This window comes from Pipra filicauda, unplaced genomic scaffold, assembly GCF_003945595.2.
Source record: "Pipra filicauda isolate LSUMZ 115617 unplaced genomic scaffold, ASM394559v2 scaffold127_size2900866_pilon, whole genome shotgun sequence".
Lineage (NCBI taxonomy): Eukaryota > Metazoa > Chordata > Aves > Passeriformes > Pipridae > Pipra > Pipra filicauda.
Genome location: NW_024103740.1, coordinates 1220530 through 1246809, shown reverse-complemented (window position 1 = coordinate 1246809; position 26280 = coordinate 1220530). Strand labels below are relative to the sequence as shown.

Genomic DNA, 26280 nt, shown 5'->3' with positions numbered 1-26280 from the left:
AGATGCTGGGCAAATCCTAGCTTTAGAAGCAAGCATTAAATTAGCAAGAACTAATACTTTTATCTTTTTTTTTGTTTTCTTTTTATTAACAGCATTTTCAATGCTTAAGGTCAATCATCAGCAAGTCTCACAGTTCAGAGATCAGAATACCTGGTACTCTTTCAAGGCACATGGACATGTGCATTTCTTCCTCATACATTCCCCCCAGAGCAGCAGTAGCTTTTTTAAAATTCACCAGATAAAGATGTATTGAAAATGTACAATTTATTATAAGTCTTACAACACCTTGGTTTTTTCCCCATATATTTCATCACAGCAATATAAAATTCCAGGTCATTAAATAGAGAGCATGATAATTTATTAGAGCTGCATCTCAAACTCTATAAACACACACTTTTTCAACACTCTTCATTCTTATTATGATCTTGACAAAATTTCCCTCTGAGAGATTGGAAGGATCACTGAATGAAATTTTAATTATTTAGGCCCAAACTATTGCAAAGTGCCAACAAAACAAGCATAAAACCTTTAGCATCCAAATTTCTAAGAATGGTAGGGCTTGTAAGCTTAAATATTTAAATGTAAAGGGACTTTATTTCAAGTACTGTAAAAGAGAAACATTGCCACTTACTGGCAGTACCAATGTCTTTGCAATACTTGTAGGCATTTATGTACATCTTTCAAATGCTCTGTTAACCTTTATAGTATTTGTCAATAAAAAGCCCCATTAATATTTAAACTGTGTATGTCCAACTACCCACTTCAAGCAAGAATCAAAAGATAGCCTGTAAGAAGCAGTTATTTATTACAGACTACACTGTTGGGACTGTACACATTGGAGATTTCAAAAAGCTCACATTTCTTATAATTAAAAAAAAAACCCAAAAGGCAAAAAAAGGTAAAAAAAAGATAAAAATAAATCAGTCAGGAATCGGCAAAAAGGCTGTGCATGGCCTGGGCAGGAGATGTGACCATCATGGGCAAATGGGTATCACCAACACCACAGTACAACTTTGGAAAGAACAGTGTAGCCAGCTGGAGCCACCTCAGGAATACCAGAGGCCTAAAAAGAGATCACACTGAAACTGAAATTTAAACACTGCTTCTGCAACAGGATCATCAGAACTTACCTGATCATTAACAACTAACCTTACCTGACATGGAGAATTTGTCTTCATTGGGCAAAAACTTAATCAAAGATAACAATCACTGGACAAGAACTGAAATCACAGCTGTGCAGATGACACTCTTCAGTCAAGCTGCTGAACTGGAAGTGACAATGACATAATTCACCAGTCCAGCTACGTCCCCTGAAACTTTGTTTCGAGCACCACTGATTCAGTAGAATCCCTAAGTGCTGCTTCTGTAAAGTGGGTATTTCAAAAGGTAAGGAAAAATAATCCCAAAATCTAGAGACTGAAATCAAGTAGTCTATTACCATTGCTTTTATAAATCATTAATGAGGACAGTATGACCTGTTCCACTGAAAAAATAAAGCATTAATTGTCTTCAAGTATGGGAGATGCACTCACAGTTACAGCAGAGGCATTCATTTCATCACTTTACAGCAAGGAAATCTATAGACTCCATAGAAAATTTACAACCAAAATGGAGCTAGTGTGACAAACGGCGCTCATGTAGCAAAAACGAAAATGTCAAGTCTGCAAGTTCAACAAAAAAAATGTATTTTAGTGGCTTTGCTCCCTCAGGCTCCAGTTTGACAGAGCACCACCTCATACAATCATTCCTTTCACCTCACGTCCGTCTTGTCTTCTGTTTTTTCGTCTGTCTCTTGGCATCCTCCGAGCCACCAGTGTCAGAACCTGCCTGGCCAAGAGCACGGACTCCCTGCAGTCGAGTTGTCAGCTGGAGCAATAAGGGAATAAGCTGGGGGAAAAAAAAGGGCAGCGAGTTGTGATTACAGTGGTATGTAAGGTCTGAACAATAATGTTCTTTAGAACATTTGTGCAGCCCCTCACGAACAGAATCTATTGCATAAATGGCACATCTACTAAGATATCAGAATAAGGCAGCAAATGTTGGGGAGGAATTAAAACCAAACTTCTGGGAATTCCTGATAATTCAAACCTGAAGTGATTGTCAGTCACCTTTTTTCTGAAGTCATCTAGCCAAGAACAGTAGTTTGAGTCCTGAGTCTAGAAATTACTGCTATTTTCAGTGGAGACAGTTCCAGTGGCACTGTAGAAAAACCTGGCAAATCTAATGTTGTGTGCTCTCTTACACATGTTTGAGAGGAAATCAAACTGCACAGACACATCAGAAAAGACTAGAAGAGCACAGCTTGTTAACAAAGAGGGGGTTATATAGCAGGTATTTGTATTCCTCTTCAGAGCTTTGGACTAGGGAGGGTGTAAAGCTAAAGAGACCAGACTCAAGGACTTGCAAGATTTTTTCCAGTCTGATCATTCCTGAAGCCAATAAAATAATTATTATTTTCATTCCTATTATCACGGAGTCTGGTTATCTGAATTTGAATAATGCTGTATTTTTTCTCAGATCCACCAAATGAGAAGCCAAAATTCAGCCACAGCACCGGAACTCAGCTTCACACTAAGTTTTTTTAAAGGAAAGTATTTGTCCAAAACATAGCTATGTTGTGACTTTTCTTAAAACAAGTCACAAAAGGTAACTGTCACTGCTTCTCTTTTTGGATAAAAACCCAACAACCCCCCACTTAACAGAGTACAACATATTCACTCATAGGACAAGAGTATTTGGATAAGAGCAAAAAAGCCCATGCCCTACCTTATCATGGTTGTAACCAGCCAACAACAGGAGCAGTGTCAGTGGTAATGCAATATAAGATCCTTGGGCAATGTCTTGTTCAGGCAGCTTTCTCTGAAAACAGAGCAGACCACGGATTTTATTTTTGTTTTAAACAGTCGACTGTGAAATCCCTCAGGTCGAAGCAACATCAGCAACAGGATCACGTGGCATGTCCAGCCCATCTCGTCTGACTTGCTTCCAAGTGCTGCTCTAAGATTTACTTTACCTTCCCCTTCAAAGCAAGTCCTCTGGATGAGATTCACTCATGTATTACCTTCTTCCTGGGGTTTGCTGTTTTGTAAAGCTAATTCACTGATGGTCAGTCTCCACAGTCAGCCTGGTGTGTTTTGATTTACCTGTCACCTGCTGCCCAAACCTTTATGATCCCAAGGATACCACTACAGCAACCATACTAGCACAAAACCTTTCAGGCACACCTGCATCCTTCATTTCTAACTCCTGTTTCATGTTTCCCTCATGTTCCACTGGCATCTGAACATGCAGCAAAGAAGAAGAGAAACAGATCATTCAAGTGTTACAGAATGAACACCTCACTAAATTGACTGTCCTGTTCAGAACACACCTTCTCTCTCTCAAGCGACAAATTTCCTCTGATGCTGGTTTGAAACCCCTCTGTTTTACCCTCTACCTCAGCTCCAATAACTAAAGCTCTCTTTTTGGCCTTGTGACACTTCTTTCATATACACAAAAGTCTTTAAAGGGATTCGGACAACAACCCTTATCTTTCTCCTTCACTCTCCAGTTACTGCAACCTTTCAGTGAGTGTCACGGCTACAACCCTTCCTGACCTCCCTACCTGCCCCCCACAACATGCCAGGTTACCAGGTAACATCCCTGCCTGAGGCCTTAAATGTGGCCAAATCCAAATTCATTGTCACTTTTTAATGCCCCTCATAAACCTCTCTATATTTACACTTATAGAAAGTTTGGCCAAGAGCACAAAATATATCAAGGCTGTACCACCAGATATTGCTCCCAAGGTGAACACTGAAGCATTTTGTACTTACAGTGGGACTGAAAACCAGTGTAATGTGTTTGTGATATCCAATGGCAGTGAAAGAAACTTGAGGCAGGGTGTAGTCATACTGTGATTTAGACAATGTAGAATCCAGGAGCACCACGTAATTCTGTGGATAAAAAAAAATACACTCAGGCTGCAGCATCGGGAGCAGTCTGAGACAAAAATCACATTTAAAGGCAAAAGTCAGTTAAACAGGATTCAAACCTTCCAAGACATGGGTTAGCCCAGCAAGAATACAGCCCTGCAGGCACACCAGAAATAACACTTCATGGTCCTTAGGGAAAAAACCTGAAATGAGTTAAGCTAATTTTCCAGCAGTGTTCTTACCTCTCCATCTCGGAGCAGTGGTGGGAAATGGAAAAACAAGGATAGGCCTAAGTTGACTGTATGAATTGGGTTGTCAAGGTTTTCACTTTTGTAGAGCTTCACCTGTAAGTGAAAGAAGAAAGTACAAACCAGATACTTCTGAGCCTGCACCACAATAGATAACTTAGACATCCCACATCTTCAGGGATAAAAGCACTTCAAAATTCATCACGTGTTTATGTAAACAGAAAGTTGTCAAGTAGGACACCTGGAAATGTTCTAATCTGGGATGTAAAAAGTCACAGAAACAGTCTTTTTATAGAACTTGAAATATTTAGGAACAACTGATGTCTGACATTTTCACATATCTAGTGTGATACGAAAAGTAGTCTATGCTGTGGATCACAAAACCGCTCACTTGTGTCTGTCTCAGATCTCAGCACATAAAAATTTCTGCTTTGAAAGGCAGGGTGATGATATGGACCCACCGACAGCACATGTGCATTTATGAGCAACACAAGATCCCACCTAATATTGAACAGGCACAGGCTTGGATAACTTACATATAATCAAATTCTGACATCAATTCCTACTGCCTTAAGACTGAACTGCAAGGGTCTAAATTTCCCCAGAAATATGGGAAACATGCTCAGGGGCTCTTCAGTAAGGTGATACATTTTCCCTTCACACCTGCTCTAAGTGTTGGATCCTTTGGATGTCTCCCAAAAAACCCAACAGCTTAGCAATGAGATCTTGGCAGGTGAGATGCATAACAGACTAGCCTGAAAGAAATCCAGGCACTGCATTTATATTTGTAGGTAACATTTCAAGGAGCTTTTAAACACGAGAAATGATACTATAACTCCTACCCCACTAACACCTCTTGCAGACACTTCCAGCATTTACACCCTGAGCCAAAAGGATCACAGGTGTTTAGCAATTTTTTTGGATCCCAGTACAGTCTTTTGAATTTTGGAAATTTCAGCTTTACTATTGGCCTCATACTGTCTTTTATAACTATACTTTTAAATTCACATGTCCTATGGTATTACTGCATTCATTTGGCACCTTCTTGCTATCAGACATGCAGGTCAAAAATTCCAGGTGTTTCAGGAATTAGTACAGTTCTCTGATACAAAGGACTCATTTCACCCTTGGTGTTTTGATACCTCTACAGACAGACCATCCCTCATCAGGGAAGCAGATCCCAAAATTTGCGGCCAACCAAGTATTTCTCAAACATATTCCCATTAGAAATGGAAATATTAAAGCAAAGCAGTCAGGAACACTGCTATTCTACCTGGAATTCAAATTCACCATCATTAAAATATTAGTTCTAATTTGAATTAAATGTGTTCTATGGCCACTGAACAATTTCCAGTGATCCTGCAAAAACACCCAATGTGAAAGCAGTAAGAAGTACACTTGGCAAAGATGAAAGGCTTGAACTTACACATAATGTGGAGAGATATTCAGAAGATGTAATTACATTTCCACTTAAATCAAATTGATTAATTTGCCGGAATGCTATAATATTTACATCATCAATGTCACTGTTCCCAACCTGCAATGTAAAAAACAGTCATGTTTTCACCAACAGAGGAACAGTTAACAGAGGACAGTAACACACCTGTCAACACAACACAAATATTGCTTATCATTTTAAATCAAAAGTGAATTTTGTTCTATAGGAACCACATGGAAACTTGAAGGCTTTCCAATTGCAAGTTCTTGTCCTCCAGAGTGCACAGCTTCCAATTGCAGATATTATCAGCACAAGGCTCATGGCATCAAACTAAACTAAAAATGGAAGTATCAAAGGCACACACTATTCTGGAAGAGGCTGAGGTACACACAGAACTGCCTGATCTCAGAACATTGGTCTCAGTATTTTGCATCTGTGCTGAGAGATGCATATTACTGTGCTAGGACGTTTATTCACTTGATTAATGAGGAATATGCTCATATCATAATATAACCTACTTCAAAAATACATAACTTTATATTCTTCAAGTATTTAAAACACAAAACATTTGTGTTTCTAAACCTTAACTCTGATCAGATCAAAGTAAGGAAAGACATTTACTCAAACAATAACTATAGTAACAGACAGGTTATGGTTAGGTCAGGGGCCACAGTCTGGGGCCACTGAGGCTGAACATTTTTCCTGCAGGTGTCTCAAACACTTCCCCCTCCAGGAGAAAATGGCAGGCTTGCCAGGGTAGGATTAGCAAAGGCTACTGTGAAGAGCTGCCACTTGAAGCACAGAACCTTCATCTTCTGGAATGTGGGTATCCATTCTCTTCCCCTTCTGAACCAGCAAGGACTCTTAGCAAGAAGACACTAAGGACTTAAAAGATTTTTGCCCTTCTGTTTTGCTGCAAAGGAGGGCACTCTGATCAGGCAGGCATCTGAGCTCAAAAAATGACTGAAAAGCTCTGGACAACTAACAAGGCTAATTAACCTTTGTTGGATGTCAAGAGATAAGTGCAAGGCAGCTAATCTGGATCTGTAAGGATGGAGGAATATTTAACAAGATTCCATCAGTTTTCAATTCAAAGGTATTATTAATTTTATAAAGACTTGCTAGTCTGAATGACAATTTCACCCACATCAAGACTGCAGGATTTCGACCAAATAAAACGTAAAAATGTATCAATCTGTAACTAAATACAAAGATAGGATAATATGGCAAGTTATGACATCCTCAAGTCAACTACTGCTTTGTTCCACGTCATAAAGAAATGTTGAAAGGTATTCTATATATTTATTCTCGTTTCTGGATGTATAGTTTTTATGATTGTGAAAGAATCCTTTTCACTTGTTTACTGTTTGGGCTTTATCTCACTTTTTATTTTGAGCTATGGTGCTGAAACACAATATGGGGCCCATATTTAGGGAGCTAACATGCTGAAAGGCACTTGTCTAAACAGAATGCATTCACTACATTGCTGCTGACAGAACAGGCATAATGCCTAGACAGATGCATTTCATATTTAAGTGATACTAACAAAAAAAAAAATTACCTCAATGGCCCGATGCTGTGGTAAAGCTCTTTCAATGTGATCGTTGCCTTCAGCTTTGAGTTGGACATGATACACACAACCAGGCTAAAAGCAACAGTCAGATGATAAATCCCAACACTGAATAATACATACTTTAATTTTAGACAGCAGTAACAGAATTTTCTAACGTTCCATTTAAGATACACAACCCCAACAGATTTAACTCTGTGCAGTTAAAGTTTTCTTAATCCCAAATAGAAAATTTAACTCAATAGCACTATTAGGGGTGTTTACTGTCAGCAAATAAGAAAGGGCTATCACAGGACTTGCACTGGTTTGTTACATCACAGTATTAAAAGAAATCAGCTTCTGTGAAGTGTTTTAGTTAAAAAGAAAACACGTAAACAGGATTAAAACCTGCTTCCTGCTTCAGCAAATTGCTTATTCCACACATAATGGTCCTGTAAATTCAGCTTCCAGATTTCCTGCAGAACAGCTTCCTTCACATACATCTTGTGCAATTAACATCATACACACACCCAACACCCTGCTAAAAATAGGCTGGCAGCATTTTCACAAGGGAAACTAAATGCTTCCCCAAATTCTTCTGCCTAATAAAATTCCCTGCTCTATCACCTGAACACCTGTCAGACACACTCAGTACTGACCTGGGGCTCAGGTCATGTCTCATGAACTGCTCAGTGTTTGTGGGAGGCCACCACAGTTTGCTGCCATTATGTTCCACAGACTTACACAAGTTTTTCCCCCTTTTACTAGACTGAATGTTCTCTACATGACACTGTTTCCTCACACACAAAGACTCAAGGGAATCTGAGCTAGCAAATGTGATGGGAAAACAGAAATCAGTAACTAATTAACAGAACACATTTTATCAAGTAAAGGACAGAGAGTGTTCTAATCCTTACCCGAAGGCCACGTAGCCTGAATTTGCCCTCTTCATCTGTTATCGTGTCTTCTCCATAGATGCTACAATCCTTCTGTCCCACAGCTTCCACTGAGACTCCCTGCTCAGGCTCTCCATTTAAAGAAGAAACTGTGCCATAACAGCTAGAGGTATAAAGAGAACCAGTTGCTACAGATGTGCAGACAATGTTTTAATGCACATTTGAAAGACATTTTACAGTTATAACTGATGGGAAAAGTGCTTAATGTATTTAGCATAGCACAGAGAGGAAAAGGGGAATTCATAATGTGTATGTAAAACAGTTTAAATCATTAGAATTCACTGCAGTTCAGAGCACAACTTTAGGAATCCAAGTTCCCTAATTCCATGAACAGCAACTCTTTCTTACCCCTGAGGGCAAGGAAAGGGAGGATCTGGAAGTCAGATATTTGAACTGGTCTACCATACCTAGAATAGTCCTCTCCCCTCCCACTGGATGCAGCACAAGCCACTGACACAGGGCTTTCACAGCAATATTTCTCTCTGTAGCCCTGCCAGCTGGGCTTAGCTATATACCCACATCCATGAAAAAAGGCTAATAAAAGTACTTATCCACAGCATAATAAAGTAAAACTGTGCCTTCAAAAGTCTCCTCCAAACCTGCAGAACAGAGGTGTGCTACAGAAAACCCACACATTTGGCATAATCCCTCCTGATACAGCCTGTAGCATTTTGCATGGCATTCCAGCTCTACTGACCTGTAAGCTGTTCTGTACCCAGTTATCCGAATTTTAAGATTTTGTCCTTCCTGCACTTCAATCATTTGTGATGACGGTTCAAAGCGAAATTCTTTCATCATGGGTTTAAAATAATACTGCCCTGGGCTCTGCAAAGAGGCACAAAACAAGCTGTTTACTCACAGTGATGCAAAATTTCACCAACTCCAAACAAATAGGCTTTGCAAGAGCTCCCTGAGGAGCTGAAGTTCTCTGTTCCAATCACAGGTTAAACTGGTCATAAAATGTGAGCACTGAAAAGCAGGGAGCACATTGGACAATAAACCAGTGGAACTCCACCAGGTGACAAAGTCTGAAGAGAGAAAGGAAACTACAGCCCTAAAACCTTATCACAAGGCCTCAAGGACAGGAAAGTGACCACTAAAGAAGGATGTCTGCAAGGAAACTGTTCAGGCATGTCTACACACATATACAGATCAATAATCTAATTAGATTTCCTTGCTCTAAAGACTCTCAAATGATCATCAACATGGTTTGCTTCATGTTTACAGACTGCAAATTAGTAACTGAGATCAATCAACATCATCTGCTACCTGTCGGGGAGAAATCTCTTGCCATGTTAGATTTCACATCTTTCACTTGCTAAGATTTCAAGTGCTGTCCACTCTCAGGGATCTACATCTCCATTGTGGTCTCAAAGGAGACCTGCCACTCAGGAGAGTTGATAGTATCTGTATTTGGGAGGGCAAAGTAGCACAGCATCACATGTGCAGCCACATCCAGAAGAATCAATTCCAACTTACCAGATTGGAAAAAGTCAGCATGCCATTATCCTGGGTAAGGAGGTTGGACCGAAATACCCCTCCACTGAGAGACAAGAGAACTCCAGCGAGAGCCTGGTCATCCTCTGATTTGATCTGGTTTTGCAAAATCAGTAATGGTAAGTGTAAGCGAGGGTAGCTTTATGAAGAAGGGTTCAATTCAGAAGCTCCTTGCAGTGTGCACAGATGGGCTGGCTCTGAGCACTCAGCTGTAGGCAGAACTAACATCTGCAGTGCATCCCCTCTGGCCAGACCACAGGGCTGCAGAACCTTCTGCTCTCAACACCTGGGCACTCACAGCCATGGCACACACCGTGTGCCACCACAGCAGTCATTCTCTGTCACTTCAGAGAACATTCCAGGGGGCCAGAACAAAGTATCCCAAAGACTGGAACCAGGCAGTAGTTGGACCAGACTGTACATGAAAATATCACCTTGAGGGATAAAAGTCATTAAAAGAAGGTGGTCCAATTCTACAAAAGCAAATAAAGCCAGTCTTTTGGACTGCAGGCTCTAACTTTCACTCTATAAGCCTTGAAAATTATCTTCCACATGGCAAGTCAAAATCTACAACTGAGCTCATCCACTGAGACTTGTTTCCCCATGACAAAAATTATTATCCAAATAAAAATAAATTATCCCAAAATCCCACGCCCCTTTGTCTTTGGCTGGAAGACATGGGTTACTTCCTTGCCTGTCCAGCTCTAACTGCACACACTATTCATTCAGAACCCAAAGTGTTTAGCACATTACCTCAAAGGTCACCCCAGCAAGAGCAAAAGCTTTGAAGTCTCCAACTGTTCCTTCTACTGCAGTCAAAACAAAACCTTCCTTCTGAGCAGTAACTGTATATTCCAAGTCACTGTGGAGTGGCCCAACACTTCATATAAAGGGAAAGGAGAACTTGCTTTAAAAAAACACTTGCATATCACATACATGTTGTCGAGTTATCACTGTGTTTTAACTAAAGAATCCAAAAGATCAAAAGAAATCTGTTATTTACCTGTAGGCACCTTTGTCATCGGTGAAAACTGTGATGAGTGGGGAAGTTGCCCCCTTTTCACTAATGACAATCTCAACACCTTCCAACTCAGGATGAATTCGCCCTTCCAGAAATAAGCCTGCTTTTCCATGAATCTCTATCAGTTTTCCGGGACAACTCTCTTGGTCGGTGCAAAGGGGATTTAAGACAAACAAGAAAGTCAAAACCACACACTGGCTTACAGCAGGAGTTTAACTACTTCCAAAGTGACTAGCTGATGTCCTTTTACCTTAGGATAAGAGAGCAACCCACACAATTTTACGGCCTCTCAACATGTCTTAAAACATCTAAACATTGCCAAAATCAGTAACAAAATAGTTTCAAAGCTATAAGCACACCACCAAAATAAACCTTCTGGATTTCCTAAGTGGTTGGAGGATTCATTAAGTTACATATACTGCAGCCACATGGAGATGATGGCAATATTTCCTTCTAGAAAACATTACACTGAACTTTGACCACATTCTTTGACTTAAAACTTAGGTCAGCATGTGTCATGTTTAATGACATTAATTAAAATTTCATTTCCCCCCCCTCCAATGTATTTAGAATGTGCAAAGAGTCACATAGAAAGAGGCACCAAACATTTCCTAGTGATCTCAAACAAGGTGTGTCCACTTAGGAATCTGAGGGCAAGGTGGACACTGACTTAACAAGTAGCATCAATCAACTGATGATAACCCTGACAATTCTGAAGTTCACTTTTTTTGGTAAATACTTTTACTGGCTAAAAAAATGCAACAGAAACCTGAATTCAGTAACAAACTCAAAATACACACACTGTTTTGCACAACTATTTTTCTAGATGACAGTAATATAAACAATTCTCCAAATCTGGTGTAACATCCAAAAACCTAACCCTTCCTCTTGTGCCAGGTGGTTTTTCAGCACTTGGAAGCATATCCTGTTGATAAAAACTATACTTGCACCCTCTGTCAAATAGCCATGCTTCTGAATTCCAGAATGAAATTGGCCCAGAGAAATAGCTGCAACTGAAACTTTTCTAACATTACCTTTGAAGAGTTATCCATATGTTTATCTATAAGGATACATTTCTGCCTTAAAAATCTACTCCTTTCAAAGTACAAATTATTTATATTTACCTCCACTAACAAATGCTTCCACATAAGGTGGGTAAAAAAGCAGCTCTTTTGAAGATGGTGTCACAGTAATTTTCTCTCCAGACCTGTAAAACACAAATAAGATATAATTGGAAGAAAACCAAATTAGTAGCTCTCATGTGTAACAGAGTATGGCACAATGACCCAAGAATCCATCTAAATACTGCAAGAAAAAAGTATCAACAACAGGCTAAGCAAAATCCTTGCTATGCAGTACTAATTTCCATTTAGCTGACAGTCAGCAAGAAGAGGCACAGGTAGCTATACAGTAGCTCTTTCCTATATGGAATTATATCACTATTCTGTTTAGTAAAAACACCAGACAATAGCACAAAAAATACAGCTTGTTCATTGGGGCTTGGTATTACCTTGCCCAGTATGAAAATTCATATAAGAAGGGTCCTTGGAGCTCCTCCACCATTTCTTGCACTGGGGGCTTTGTTCCTTCCTCCTCTTGCCCCTTCTTTTCTCTCTCCTGTCGACGGCTCTCAATCTCTGCCAGCTGCTGCTCCCGCCGTAATTCCTGTATGGATTTCAGGGGCCCTAAAACTAAGGCAGGTTCACTGTCAATGGATGACCTGAAAACATGAAGGAGAAAACAAAATCATCTCCTTCCATACGGAGGGATAAGAGCTTGTTGTATCTGTCAATTACTGCCTTTATACCACAGCAGAAGAGTCCGAGGATATTTTTTAAACCCATTTTTTTTTATTGTGCTGTTTATTCCAAGCGTAAGTAAAACCTTTAACCTTTATATCAATCTTACTGCAAGAAACGGTCATTCACAGGGGTTACAGGTAACCTACCTACTTACAGCCCTCACAAATCCTGCACCAGCACACTATAACCATTCTGCTGTCTCAATGTTTCCTTTCCAGCTGCTGAGGTTGCCCTGCAGTTGCAGTGATAGGTTCATTAAACACAGAGAACTCAAGGCAATACTCTGCAGGTAATGTTCTCTGAAAAGAGGTTTTCTACACTCAAAAAAGTTTGAGAACCCGTAGTCTAGAACAAGTAGCCATCAGCAGAGCATTAATAAAACACTCATTATTATCAGACACTTCCAGGCAGATTTGGCACCTCATACAATTAAAGCTGTTAGCAAATCAGTGCTCCCTAGTGAGCTGTCTGTTCAGCTAAGCACAAATTGGTGCATTAGTGTGTAATCACTCTGCATGGTTTTCCTTTTATAACCCTCTTCACACCAGCAACAATGCTCTAAAGTAGCAGATTCTCATTCTGAGGAAACAAAAAAGGAAAAAAATAGATACCAGAGCTAAAAAGCTCAGACCTAAGCTAAAACAATACCCTCTAAATTCTGAAATGTCAGTTCATTAAAGTGTATAAAAACTCAGAAAATCATTCCTTTTTACCATGACATACAAGTAGTGAGGGGCTATACTAGAATGAAGAGACAATGTTCAAATTGAGGGCTGGAAATTATTTAACTATCTCGAACTCAAAGCACATCTTAGCATAAAAACCTCTTGCAGTCTAGACTTGGACAACATCCCCTTAGAAAGCAGACACTGCAGTATTAAAACTGGAGTAAAGCTTTATGAGAGCCATGTCTTTTTCTTCCACTTTTTATAGGCCCAAGATTTCTTTGCTCTTACTTAATGGTAATAGTCACATCCATCAGTTTATCAGTTACAATCGTGCCAAGGACATGGTGTCGAACTGCAGTGAGCGTCAGTATGCTGGGAGAGGACCTGTAAATCAAAGGAACAAAGAGATGAACTCAAGGTCCCCCTCCTAAATAACCAAATCTTACTTAGCAGAGTTTGTGGTCCCACCCCCAGGACTGAAATGCTTTATAAAAGACAATATAGAAATCCCACAGCAAAGTGCAGTGCTGAGATGATCACATATAGGAAAGGGAGCGTTTTCCAGCTCTAAACCCCAAACCCTGCACGACACTGGCCAAACCAATTCCTTCCTTTGTGCCTCCTGCTTCCTCTCAAGCCAAAGCTGCTTTGATTGATTTCATATGTGCAATCCCTTTACACAGAAGGACACTCAGAAGTTTGTCATATTAGACACAGATCACCAAGATGCCTCAAGTCTAATGGTGATTTGCTGCCAAGAGAAGCTTTCTGCTTCTATCCATTCAATCACCTTGTGCCAGCTCTCATGTTTAGTATATCTCTCTTTTAAGTACTTTTAATTCACTAACACAACAGAAGATAATCAGATTTTAATGCTGAATTTGTTTTCTGCCACATTCATGAATGAGAAGTGGCCTGAGAGCAGAAATCCTCTTTGTTCCTTGTAAGCAAAGCGCCATTAAGCACATCACCAGACCACATTCTATAAATAACTAATAAAACTTGGCTGAGTTAGGAAGATCAGCACTCTTTAGCACTCTTTACTTGTGATTAGTGAATATTTCCTCAGCTTGCAAAAAATGGAGTGAGTAGAATCAAATCACCAGAGATTTGGCACTAGTGATGTGCAGTGGTGGTCTAAGCCTCTTATTAAACTTACTGTCCTATCTTTTGCATTTCAGCTCTCAGAAGTGATCAACAGTTTTCACTGAAATAACTCTTCTTTGTTACAAAGAAAACCCAACACTAGACAGAAGGCTGACAAAAATATTCATTTAAAGAGAGAAAAGCATCTTTAAAGCCTATCATTAGTTGATCTTGGGTTTTTTTTAAGATAGGAAGGGCAAGTTGATTTGGGGGTTTTTTAAAACAGAAAGGGCAAGAGAACACATTTGATACAACTTGCTAAAGCTTCCCTCTATAGGACAGTCCTAGCAACACATCCTGAACTGCTGAAAGCAAGCAGCTGCAGCAGAAGACAGCTTTATGAAAAAGCATGCTGAGAGGCATAAGATCATAAACAGATTACACTCTTACGTGTCATAAGTGTAATACTCGTGTTCAAACTGGTGGCAGGAACGTGGGGTCACTTCATAAACACCTGTAAACATTAAGCCAAAGAATGATCTGCTGAAAAAATTCAAGCTTACTATGTTGGCTGAATTCTCAAGATCAAATGAGACCAGAGGTACAGAAACAACTATAAATTCGACTATGTGAGTATTGCCTTTCACACAGACACTTTCTGATGTGACTGGCAAATAGAACCCATACAAATGAGAAAATTTTGAGATGATCTTCATTCATCATACATTAAGGTCCATCACCAAGAAAAAAACAGTAATATTTTACTTCTGGGATCTCGATTTAGGTGAAGGACTAAATAGCAGGAGAAATGGAGAATTCTAAAAACCTAGAATAGGCTTTTCATATACAAATATAAATAAGACAATGCCTTTCAGAAACCTCAGAAACTACAACAGAATTTTTTTTTTTAATTCCCCGCAGTATTAGTTGACTAGTTCTTTTTCATTTTTTAAACTAACTTTTTAGAGCTGTTACCTGGCTTTGAAAGACAGAATCTATTCACTCCTTTGGACAGGTTATAAACACCAACATTCTCTGGTCCATTTCCATCCTGATAAAATTCCTGTGAAGCCATAGCACAATTCATTATTAGTAACTACCAAACAAAAAATGAAAACAGTATTTGCCTAAAAATACACTAATGCATCTCTTTTATAGCAGCTAATATCACAAGACCATTTTACTAAATCTAAGAAATAAATTTAAAAGCACTCTAAATGTCAATGCTGCTGTGCTGTATGATCCTCTAGAGGCATGAGAAAGCCTTGATTCCAAGCATATCCAAACTACCTGCACAAGGTCATTAAAAAAATACAAGGATGTTTGTTTCCTACATACCAGTGTGATTGCATGAGAAAGAGAACACCTCAGCATATATCCAGTCTGCCTGAATTCTACTCCTGACACATCTTCCTCCATGACTTCCAGTTCCAAAGACTTATTCTTCCAGCACCAGTCTTCATGTACAATGCTTACTAGAATACATGCCACACAAAGCATTTTAGTAATGTAAAACTGTGTAAGTAAGGGCAAGTTTTGTGGTATAAAAAGCTTGTACCACTCTTAACTTCCCTGACAAAAATCTTTAAAGCCAGATATACAATGACATTGCAATAACAGACCTGGCTCACAGCACTGCAGTGTCAACAGGAATGCTGCACATTTCCTATCAGAAAAGCTATTCTATAAAAAGGAATAATGAAGCCTGGTCACCCTGGAAGGCTCCTCAATGTGCAATACTGTTGTGACAGCCAAAGCAACCTAGAGGACATCACAACCTAACCCAATTTAACCCAGTGGAAAGATATTCCATTTCCTGTATAGAGAGCAATGTTTATATATTTCTAGACCTCTCCCTGGAAAACAGTTTTCATAGGCCAAAGTAAGCTGGCCAAAAGACATACTGCTACTAGGAGCAGTGCTCTGGAAGCAGCTGAACTAGGGTGTGCCCCTGTTCTGAGGCTTGGGACAAGCCAGTTCATGATAAGCCCATCTTCCTCACACCAGCCATGCAGATCAAAAAAACTCTGGGGAGCAGTCACCTTTAAGCTGACACAGGGTTTTATACAAGACTAAGAAAACCTGATGCACTGTTATATAGCATTTTTCCAAATTCTCTCAAGTTTCACAGCTAGTTCAATGCTGGGCATAGTGCAAAGAGTATTGATAATAACAGAAGTGTTCAGATTAAGTCAGAAATTTAGCTATTAAGGTACCACTCTAAGCAGTTCCCCATGATCCTACCTTTGTATTTGCCTGGGAGCACATTCTCAAAGGTGAAGGACACTGAGTCCCTGTTCCCTGAGAGCTGCAGGGTGCGTTTCTCCCCTTGCCGGCTCACGGACTGTAACGTCACCATCAGGTCACCACACAAGTCTGTGCAGGGAAGAGCAGAACATGAGGATGTTTCCAACTAAAACTCTACTCCTGTTTCCTAGGCACATGTTTATCAGGGTTATTATGCATTCTGTACAACTTTTCAGACTGTTAATCATATTCCTTTATCTAAAGGTAAGTAAAAGCCTGAGGCCAACATTAAATCACCTCACTCTGCAAAGACTACAGGGCCCACTAAACACCTGAGAGACAGAACATGAAGTGCAGAGAGGATTTAGAGAGGAAAAAGGAAGGCAAAAATGACAAAAGTCAGGCTCCAATCATCATCTGTTGAAATCAGTGGGTAATCAAGGAAAATAGCAGGAGAGAGGAACTTCAGACTAAAATAAAGACAAAAAGCTTATAAAAGAGAACAAAGACTGAAAGCTTCTGTGAGCAGCTTGAGCACCTATACTGGAGTTTTTACATGCACTGCTTTTTTTTTAAAGATCTTTTTCACCTCCAGTACTTCTCTGACTGATGTACAGTACCCCTAGTGTCAGTCAGGAGCATTTCCTTCCAAAATCTACCCATCTTCTGCGGAAGGAAAACAGGTCAGAATTCCTTCCTGAGGAAGTAATATTTGTTTATCCCTAGCAAGTACTAAAAATAGGTACATGACTTTACTCCAAATTTTATTAAGACACCTTACTAGGCCATAACATTGACCAAACAAAAGAGCTGCTTTATCTATGAGTTGGAAGTTAAAATTACTTACCTGCTGATGGGGCTAACCACAGCAAGTGTCTTGATCTGACCTGTACCCATTCACATGTGCCATGCTAAAGTTCTCCATTCCCATTGACACTTCACTTTCAAAATGGGCTTACCTAAACAAGAGATCTTCCCTGAGACAGATGCCAAAAACTGAGAGAAGGTCACATCCATTATTGGCCTGTCTGTAACAGTAACAGGGAACATTTTGGGTTTCAAAGCCAATCCTGCTCTGGTCTCAGCCTCTGGAACAATCACCTGTAGAGTATATGACAACAAAACATCACCAGCTTTCAGATACTAGTCCAAATACACCCACTCTGCTGTCCTCAATCCATTTATCAGAAATTGGAAAATGGAAATTTACTGTAAACCCCAGGCAAAGCAAAGCCAGCCTCTCAAACATGCTTTTCAAAATCCTGTATTAAAAATCCTCCAAAGAACTGCAATAAAACTGAGCTACAAATCCTCCAAAGAGCTGTTTCAAAAGTCTGAGTGACTTCCACTCCAGGGTGTGCTGCAGCTTCTACATGAGGTTATGTCTCTGTCTGTGAGGACAGTTAGAGGCCTTATAACCACCCAGTTGCTCATCTTTCAGCCTCAGCTATCTGCCACAATGCAAAATCCATGGGAATTCTGCTACAGGTTCTGCTGTGACCTGTCATCCCAGGAATCATTCAGGCACCTGAGAAAGGGACATATTACAGATTTGACTCAGGAGATAATAAGAAGTGATCTAAGGGACATCACAACTGAGAGAGAAAAAAGAACTTACAACCCAAATGGCCTGATCTCCTTTTGAAAAGTGTAAAGGACTAAGAGCATGGGAATCTCAGCTTGTTAAGGAAACAAAAAAAGCAAATAACTGTCACTGTTTAAACAGTGCAAACAGGAGAAAAGGACTAGAAAAATCTAAATTCAGCTTTTCAAATTTTAAAAATTAAATGTTTAAAATCTTTTAAAACACCGCGATAGTCCCACAATGAAGAAATGGAAGCTCATTCTTACCTGAACATTGTATGTACCCGATTTTGCCTTAAAACAAAATGCTCCATGAGGGTCAGTTTCTGTTGTAACTAGTGCTGCTTTGTCTTTGTCTTCAGGTATCATGGTTACCTTGTATTTACTAATCTGCTTGACTGTGTCAGGGAAACGCGTTACTGAGATTCGGCCACACACACTGAATCTGTCAAATAAATACCAGTCATCAGAACCAATATTTGACAAAAATCCTAAAAAAATACTTGTTTTAAAACTTCCTTAAAAAGTGAACCTCACTATGTTAAGGTAATAACACTTGAATTGGAACGGATTTCTCCTGAAACAGTGTTCCTATCAGAGATGCTACAAGCAAACACAGTGGAGCAAGTGCACTCCTGTACAATTAACACATCTTTTCTTTTAGGAAGTCACCATGATGTTATGTTACATTTTGGCAACTTGCTTCACTCTTCCTCGCCACCAACCCAATCACTTCAAGCACCTTAACTATTACTGAGCAAAACACTGTGGACAAAGCATTACCCTGCACTCATGCTGTTCTATCTACCTTGAATTTCTTGAGCAGTATTTCATTCCTGACAACAGTACACAAGCCTGGGCATGGCATGGGAAAGGACCAGCCATATTTCAAGGCCTTGTCCGCACATTTTCAGCACACCACCAGTACTTACCCTGTTGCGATGATGTTTGCCAGCTGAGGTGTATTTGGGGCGATCTTCACAGTAATAGTATCAAAAAACAGGTGTTCTTTCTTGGCATGAATTGTGTAAGTACCTGTTGTTATGTTCTCAAGGCGGAAAGAGCCATCAGCTTTTGTTTTCACTGCAACAAATAACAGGAAGAGTTAAAAAGCAGAGCATGTGTTGACTGTCTATCCTTATGTATCAACAGATCCAGAGGGCATGCACTGCTTTAGACTATTTTAAATTTATACTGCACAACAAGGAAATGACATTATGCTTTTTTACTAGATCAACCTTCGTTTCTGTATTTCATAGTACAATTTAGCACATGGTTGAAAGAAATTAAGATATTTTCAACAGCACAACAAATGAACACCTAACACTCTCACCTAAACCAGAAAATGCAAATCAACTGCATGAAAACCACTTTAATATTTAAAATACATTGCAACAAAAGTAGTGTATTATCCTGAAGGTTTAATTCCATATCATACACTAGTCCTGTACTTGAGCTTATAAAAGCTTCCCTGTAGCAACAAAGATCAGAAGCACTGCATACCTTTAATCTGATTGTTCAGAGTCACAGTGGCATCAGCAACTCCTTCTCCTTCAGGACCATTCAACACCCTGCCTGTGACAGAGAAACCCATCACATGGAAAACAGGCTGAAATGGGAAACAGTTAACATTAGTCTTTACTCAGGAAATGCAAACACACGGCAATCAACACCAACTGTTATCTCCCCATACACACATAAAGGAAATTTATTTCTAGCTCTAGGAGAAGAATGTACCAGAATAATCAGAATGAAAGTACATATTGATCTCCACGCATCCTGTTCCCCTAAGTACAAAACACACATTCTCAATTTATCTGCCTCAGTAGAGTTCAGAAGGGCCCAATAACAGACCATTTTGCCATTACACGAGGCACTCTGCAAACCATAAAAACCCACAGGCCCTTCTCCAGAGATGTGACAATCTGAATGAGAAAATTTAAGCAACCTCAAAGATTACTGCCTGGTTGCAACGTGGACATGAAAGGGAGCATAGCAGACAGCTTTCCCCTATTTTCTTTCTTCCTAGTAAAAAGGACCAAAGTATAGAAACACAGCACAATACCGAATATTGTCTTGTACCTGCTGTGCAAGGGGGGTATGTATAAACAAGCATCTTCAACTTCTAACAAAGAAGTTTTTCTACAATACACCTGCTTTCTGCTAAAATCAGTGATTCTTTTACAGGAATGAGTGGCACAAAAAGACTATTTCCTCTGCAGGCCTTACCTCAATCTGTAAACTGTCATGTTCTACAAGGAAGTCCAATCTAGACGGGGCAACATCAAAGGTGATTCTCTCTCCCCTGTAGAATGGTATCTGAAAGAAGACACATTGCTTTGACCCCTAAGAAGCTGTGATGACAGAATGATTTTCCTTTACCATTTTCTATGCCCTCATTACCATCAGACACCTCTATGAAGGGTCCAGTGAGCTGCAAAACTCCTAGAAAAAATAACTCAGAGGGATGGAGACACAAATATCAGTAATATTTCAAGACTGATGGAAACCATGAGATTATCAGAAGAGATGGAAAAGTAACCCTCTACTCAGAGGGTTGGATGTGCAAGAGCTTACAGACAGGCGACTATATGATTGCTACAAGGACTAAAGGAATGAGAGAAGCTTGGATCCCATTTCTAGAGCTAAAGACTGAGAATGCAGGACCATCACTCTAGACAGTGCACAGAGAACCATGCTCCCACACCACCCAGACATAAGAAAGGGAATGGGAAAATAAGAAAACAGAGAGCTTAAAGGAGAGGAGGTGGCAGTAACACATTCTAGTTTAGAAAATGAAAGTTAACAACCCACTGAATAGACAACCAATTAATTTCTAGTTACTTACCACAGTGTACTTCCCACTTGGCAGAGAAAGAAAGCTGAAAGATCCATCTTCTTTAGATACAACATTGCACAAATAGGATAAAGACTCATCTCTCGACTGGAATCCATCCACGGGAGAAATATTGCAGCCCACAACATCCTGTGGAAATAAATGCAATACAATCTTTTTTCTCGAGTCAAAACAGAGAAGACAATTTGGGGGGCATGTAGGAGGGTTCAAAATACTAAACTATGAATGATGGCAAGTATAAAACCAATTTAGAGGCAAAGTTTGATAACACGACTTAAAATTCATGTACAGGTAGAAGAGGCAAAACCAGCCAATACTGAACTTTGTGGTAACAAGAACAGAAAACTGGGAAATTCAACATTCCCAGAGTTCACTGCAAGACTTAACATTAACTGACTTCAGTTCTGTGGACAAGGTTAACATTACAAAACAAAGCTCCACAGAACAAATCACAGTACATGACAAATGTTTCACACTCATTTCATAACACACTCATAACGTGGCAATAGAAGCTGTTGAACTTTGTCTTCCCATCAGGAGGACAAAGAGCAATTAAGACCTCATGCTGAAGACAAATTACAGCTACTGTACAGTGAATTTCAGGATTTGTCTGGCAACACCTTGTGCAGGATGCTGGTCTTCTACCATGGAGAAGTATCATTCTCATGAGGGAACACGTTTACTAACCAATATTTAATGTGCAAAAAGGTGTAATATTGGAAAAATAATATCTTAAAACTGTAACCCTGAACCTTGCTGACCCACAGGGAATATACATATTGATAACATGCTGTGGGACATACTATATTTTGCACTTGTTGCCTGCTTCAGTTCAGGTCTTAGTGTTCTATGCCCCTGAACAGCCTGCTTGTTGAGGAATCCAGCTGTGTGAAAACAATAATAAAGAGGTCAAAAGAGTCGACATTAAAAGAATCTTCTAATTTCTTGTGTCCAAAAAAACATGTACACCTTAAGCCTCAATTTTGCCAACATTTAAAAGATGGTTATTGTGTTACACATCTGAGTAGTTCCATGGAGGTCAGAAGAAACTTGGCATGTATACAAATATTGTACTAAAAGGGTCTTGTTGGGGGAAAAGATAAAAAACATGCAAAAAAACCCAAACACAAAAATACAGCTTGAGGGGCTGTACAGTTTATGTTTTCTATAAGCCGAGCTCAGTGAAGGACAGAGATGAGTATCAGGGCAATATGAATCTAGAAGCTATTTAGCTGCTTCTTATCTGTGTCCATATTAAAAGGTACTGACAGACCATTACCTCCTTAGTGACCGAAGAAGAGAAAAGCAGAAACATGACCCCTTTCATGGGTTCTCCATCGCTCCTCACAGCCCCAGACACATTGTAGCCTGCGACAATCAGGGGGCTGGCAGCATAAGCATTGGAACTCGTCACCCGGACCACTGTCTTTGCCTGAAAAACAGAAACATACAGGCATTAGATCTCACAGCACCTAAATAACAATCAGACCCTGTGTATTCAACAACAGAAACAGAGCCCAGGGTAGCAGTACTCAAAGAGTGTCCACAGGCTACTCAAAACACAAAGACAGTAAAGCAAAGACACTTCGCAAAATGGTATTTTTCCCGCTTTACTGATTCAGGAAATGGTCAGGATCTCAGAGCTCCTCAGGAAGTAAGCAGTCTGAGAGGAAAGGATTAGAGCGTCTGCTACAATATTCAAGCTCTTGCAAAACGTACAGGATCAGAAGACAGAAAGCAAGAACTCATTTCCCAGTCCCACCCCGGCTGGCTTCACTACCTCCAACCTGGGTCTGCACAGGGCAGTTTCTTGACTACCTGAATTAAATGTATGAAAACTCCATTGACCTTGTCCACTCACAAAAACCCTTCCTCACAGTAATTGATCAGGACAAGCAGATCCACCCTCCCTAAACAGGCAAACCAGAACTTTTGTAGGCTCTAACCTCTTTCAACATCCAGGTGGGATGCGATGCAAAGATTTCATATTCGCCAGGAAGCACTTTAAAGAAAGCAAACCTGCAAGGCAAGAAAGGGGTTATGTCTCTTCAGAAACAGTCACAAATGTTTGTTTACAGAAAAACAATTCAGACACATATTAGAAAAAGTATTTCAGAACTATTACAATCCCACTTGTGGCAGAATTGAAAGAATCTTGTGTAAATGAACAGATTAATTAAGTATGCACCACCCACACTCACTTTCCTCCAGGTTGTGTAATAGTTGCTTGTATGTTTATGTCACTGCCAGCATTTCTCAGTGCAACCTGAACTCCAGCAGGACCTAATGTCTGACCTTTGCTGAGAACCTGTCAAAATAAAAAGAAACAAGAGTATAAATGGAAAAAAATACCTTGTAGAGCTGAAGCAGAATGTTTTTTACGAAAGCTGAATTAGTGCAAGATGGAATAAATAAAGATAATGGAGTCTAACCTTTCCATTCACAGAAAACCCTGTGAACACGAAGTTAATATCACCTCCCTTTGTGCAAATGTCATTAATGCCATCCACATGGATGTCTACACTGGTTGGTTCTGGAACAGAAAAACAATGAAACAGCATGGTAGTTAGTGAGAAAGCAATCATGAAGAAATTCTGCTTTAGCTTTACAATACATTTACACAGAAATGTATTAGTCCAAGCATGCAAGTGTTGCTCTGGGAGTCTTACCCCAGCAAAGTTTAAACATCTCCAAATCCTGAGACTGAAAATCCTCTTTCCCCCCTCCCGCTCCAGCCATTTCTGTCAAAAACACACATTCCTTCAAATCAGTTCAAGGGTTACTTTGCCAGTGTCTACCATACAGCTCTGTTTTCCCCGGTACAGTAAGTGCATTTCAGTTATTGAAACCACACAGTATGGCTCATCTGTTCTGAAAAGTGCTTGATTTTCTCTGCCAACTGCAAGTCAGAGATAAGTCCCCCGTTGCAGATACACTGTCCTATTGCAAGAAGACAAATAAGCACTTACCGAAACTCCACCCTAGGGGAGGCTCAATTTTAAGAATGAAATCCCCCTAAAAAATAAAAAGCAATAACTGTCTTCATTGATCTAAATTCAATTTAGCTAAATTATGAAAAAAAAGTCATAACACAAGCATCAAGCTGTAGAGAGGAACACAAAACTCAAGTGTACCATTCTCCTTCCCTCTTACTTCAGATACTCTGTTCAAAGAAGCAGCAAAATCCACCCAGACAGGCCGGGATGCTGGGCTCACATCCAGCCAGCTAAGAGCAAAAATTAAGTATCACTGTGTTTATACCACTTCAAGAACAAACCTGGCTCACATTCAAGCAGCTCAGTGCTAGAAAGTGTTCAAACCTACCTCTACCTGCCCCAACAGATGGGTTCTAAATTAGCCTTTAGTATTTCCACTAGGAGATCCAACTCAACCATTCTGCCCAAACATGAGACAACAAAACTTCAATCCTATTAAAAGCTCTGCTCCAAAAGGCTATTAATCTGCACAGGGATCCTCTTTATAGTGGCCACCAAACGTGTTCTGCCACATATATTCTGAAGTTCAGAATGGAAAGGTTCAAAGGCCTAAGAATGAAACCACTGAGATCAGAAAGCATCTTACATTCTTAGATTGGGAAGGGAAGGAATTATTTGGAGGTTGAGCTAGATGATCCTTAAAGATCCCTTCCAAACCAAACCATTCTATGATTCTACTTCTGATCCCTACGTTAACCAGCTCTTTAAAAGAGCAAACCACTTCGACCATCTGAGGGCAGCTTGTAATTAATTTGAATGTAAACATCTTTCCAGTCTAATAGACATTAGACTTCTGATTCATTCTGAGCTTCCTGTACCATTATTTCCTTAAGACACTTCTAATACCTGCAGTTAGTAATTCAAGTTATTTTCAATTCAGTCGTATCAAAACACCTTCTCATACACATCTCTTTCCATTTCTATAGGCAGAAAACAGAAAGCTTTAGCTGTACTCTGTAGTAACCTGTACTGTTTGTACAGCTGCAGCACACAGCTGTTGGCAGTAACTACGGCTCCCAGTGCTGCAGTCATTCCAATAAACAGCACAAATGCAACACCACAGCTACAGCTACCAGGCTTTTCTCAGCACAACTAGCACTGAGAAATAAAGTAGCTGCCTTACAGAAAGAAACAGCTGAAAGTTTGGTCCAAACCACACTAAACCATGTCCTGATTCGAAGGTTTCACGGGAAGGGTGTTGTTCTGAGGTTTGCCCCGGCGGTAGGTGGGGAGGCGGGGGCAGCACAGAGGGGACAGCGCAGGTGGTGCAGCGTCTTACCTTGTCATAGAGGGGAATCATGAAATACCCGTTGTTCGGAGCACAGTCTGTCTGGTATTTCAGAGTACCGTGTTTTGTATATAACTTAATCTAAAAGAAGCAAACACAACAAGGGTGCTTTAAAACAAGGCTAGGAAGGCTGGAACCAAGCACTGTCTAACCAGGTGCTCTCACAGAGCAGCGCCCGCCGTGCCCGGGGGCAGCAGGACGAGGTTCACGGCGAGCCTGGGCCCGAGGGAATGAGACCCGCAGTCCCACCGGCCCCAGCCCGCAGCAGCGGCACCGTGCCCGCGGCCCGGGCGGGAGCGCTCGGGGGGGCCCGGCGGCAGCGCCCACCTCGATCAGCGAGTAGTTGATCTCCACGTCGGACTTGACGAAGCCGCCGCAGCCCACGACGATGTCCTCGGAGCCCCGCGCCAGGGCGCAGCACAGCGCGCAGAGCAGCGCGGCCGCGGCCCGGCCCCGCATGGCCCCGAAGCTCCGCCGGCGCCTCACGGGCACCGCCAGCCCCGGCCCCGCCGCCGGCCCCTCCCGGCCCCGCCGCCCTGAGTCAGCGCCGCCGCCGCGCGGCCGGAAGGGCCGTTCCCGCGGGGGCGCCCCCTGCCGGCCCGGAGGGCTGCGGCGGCTCCCGGGGCCGCTCCCCAGGGATGTCCCGCTGGACATCCCCCAGCCCCATCCCACTGCCGGGGATGGCGTCAGGATGGATTATCTGTGCCCCAGGCTGAATCTTCGCATGTTTTGTAAACGTAACTGATGTCGTCAGGTAACTTCTGCGAAAGGAATTGGTGTCTTCGAGCTGAATTTTCTCACGTTTTGTGAACACAGCTAAAGTCAGATAAGTGCTGAAACAGAAGATGCTTAATAAAGAACTTCGCGTTTCAAGCATTGCGCGAGATTACGTCACACGAATAAATATGCATTGTGTAGGCGGAGAATATTTATTAGGCGGGTTCGTGTAATGTAAATTTTACCGTATAAAAGACGCAATTCTATTTTTACCGCTTGGCGCGCTTGATTTGCGGGAACCTCCACCCTGCGCAGAATAAACAACGTCTCTTCTCCAAACCAGACCCTGTGTGCTTACAGAGCTCCCACCCCCGGCAGCCCCGGGGGCTCCGCCTCGCTGGTGCGGTCGCTG

At 40.9% G+C, this 26280-nt stretch overlaps 1 protein-coding gene across 1 annotated transcript; it reads right to left on the bottom strand.

Annotated features, from left to right (window-relative positions):
- Positions 1–247: 247 nt before the first annotated feature.
- On the bottom strand, positions 248–25660 carry LOC114000042 (nodal modulator 1). The gene is made up of 31 exons (XM_027743967.2): positions 25479–25660; positions 25143–25232; positions 23837–23882; positions 23300–23400; positions 23069–23175; positions 22814–22886; positions 22147–22299; positions 20859–20996; positions 20240–20329; positions 19514–19619; positions 18943–19093; positions 18278–18455; positions 17386–17527; positions 16424–16555; positions 15518–15654; positions 15155–15242; positions 14630–14693; positions 13382–13477; positions 12134–12343; positions 11748–11830; positions 10606–10765; positions 10356–10482; positions 9585–9698; positions 8803–8930; positions 8067–8208; positions 7162–7245; positions 5589–5699; positions 4157–4258; positions 3816–3935; positions 2767–2859; positions 248–1887 (listed from the first exon to the last, which is right to left on the bottom strand). The coding sequence occupies exons 1-31, from the start codon at positions 25608–25610 to the stop codon at positions 1756–1758; spliced, it is 3630 nt and encodes a 1209-aa protein (XP_027599768.1). The 5' UTR covers positions 25611–25660; the 3' UTR covers positions 248–1755.
- Positions 25661–26280: the final 620 nt, after the last annotated feature.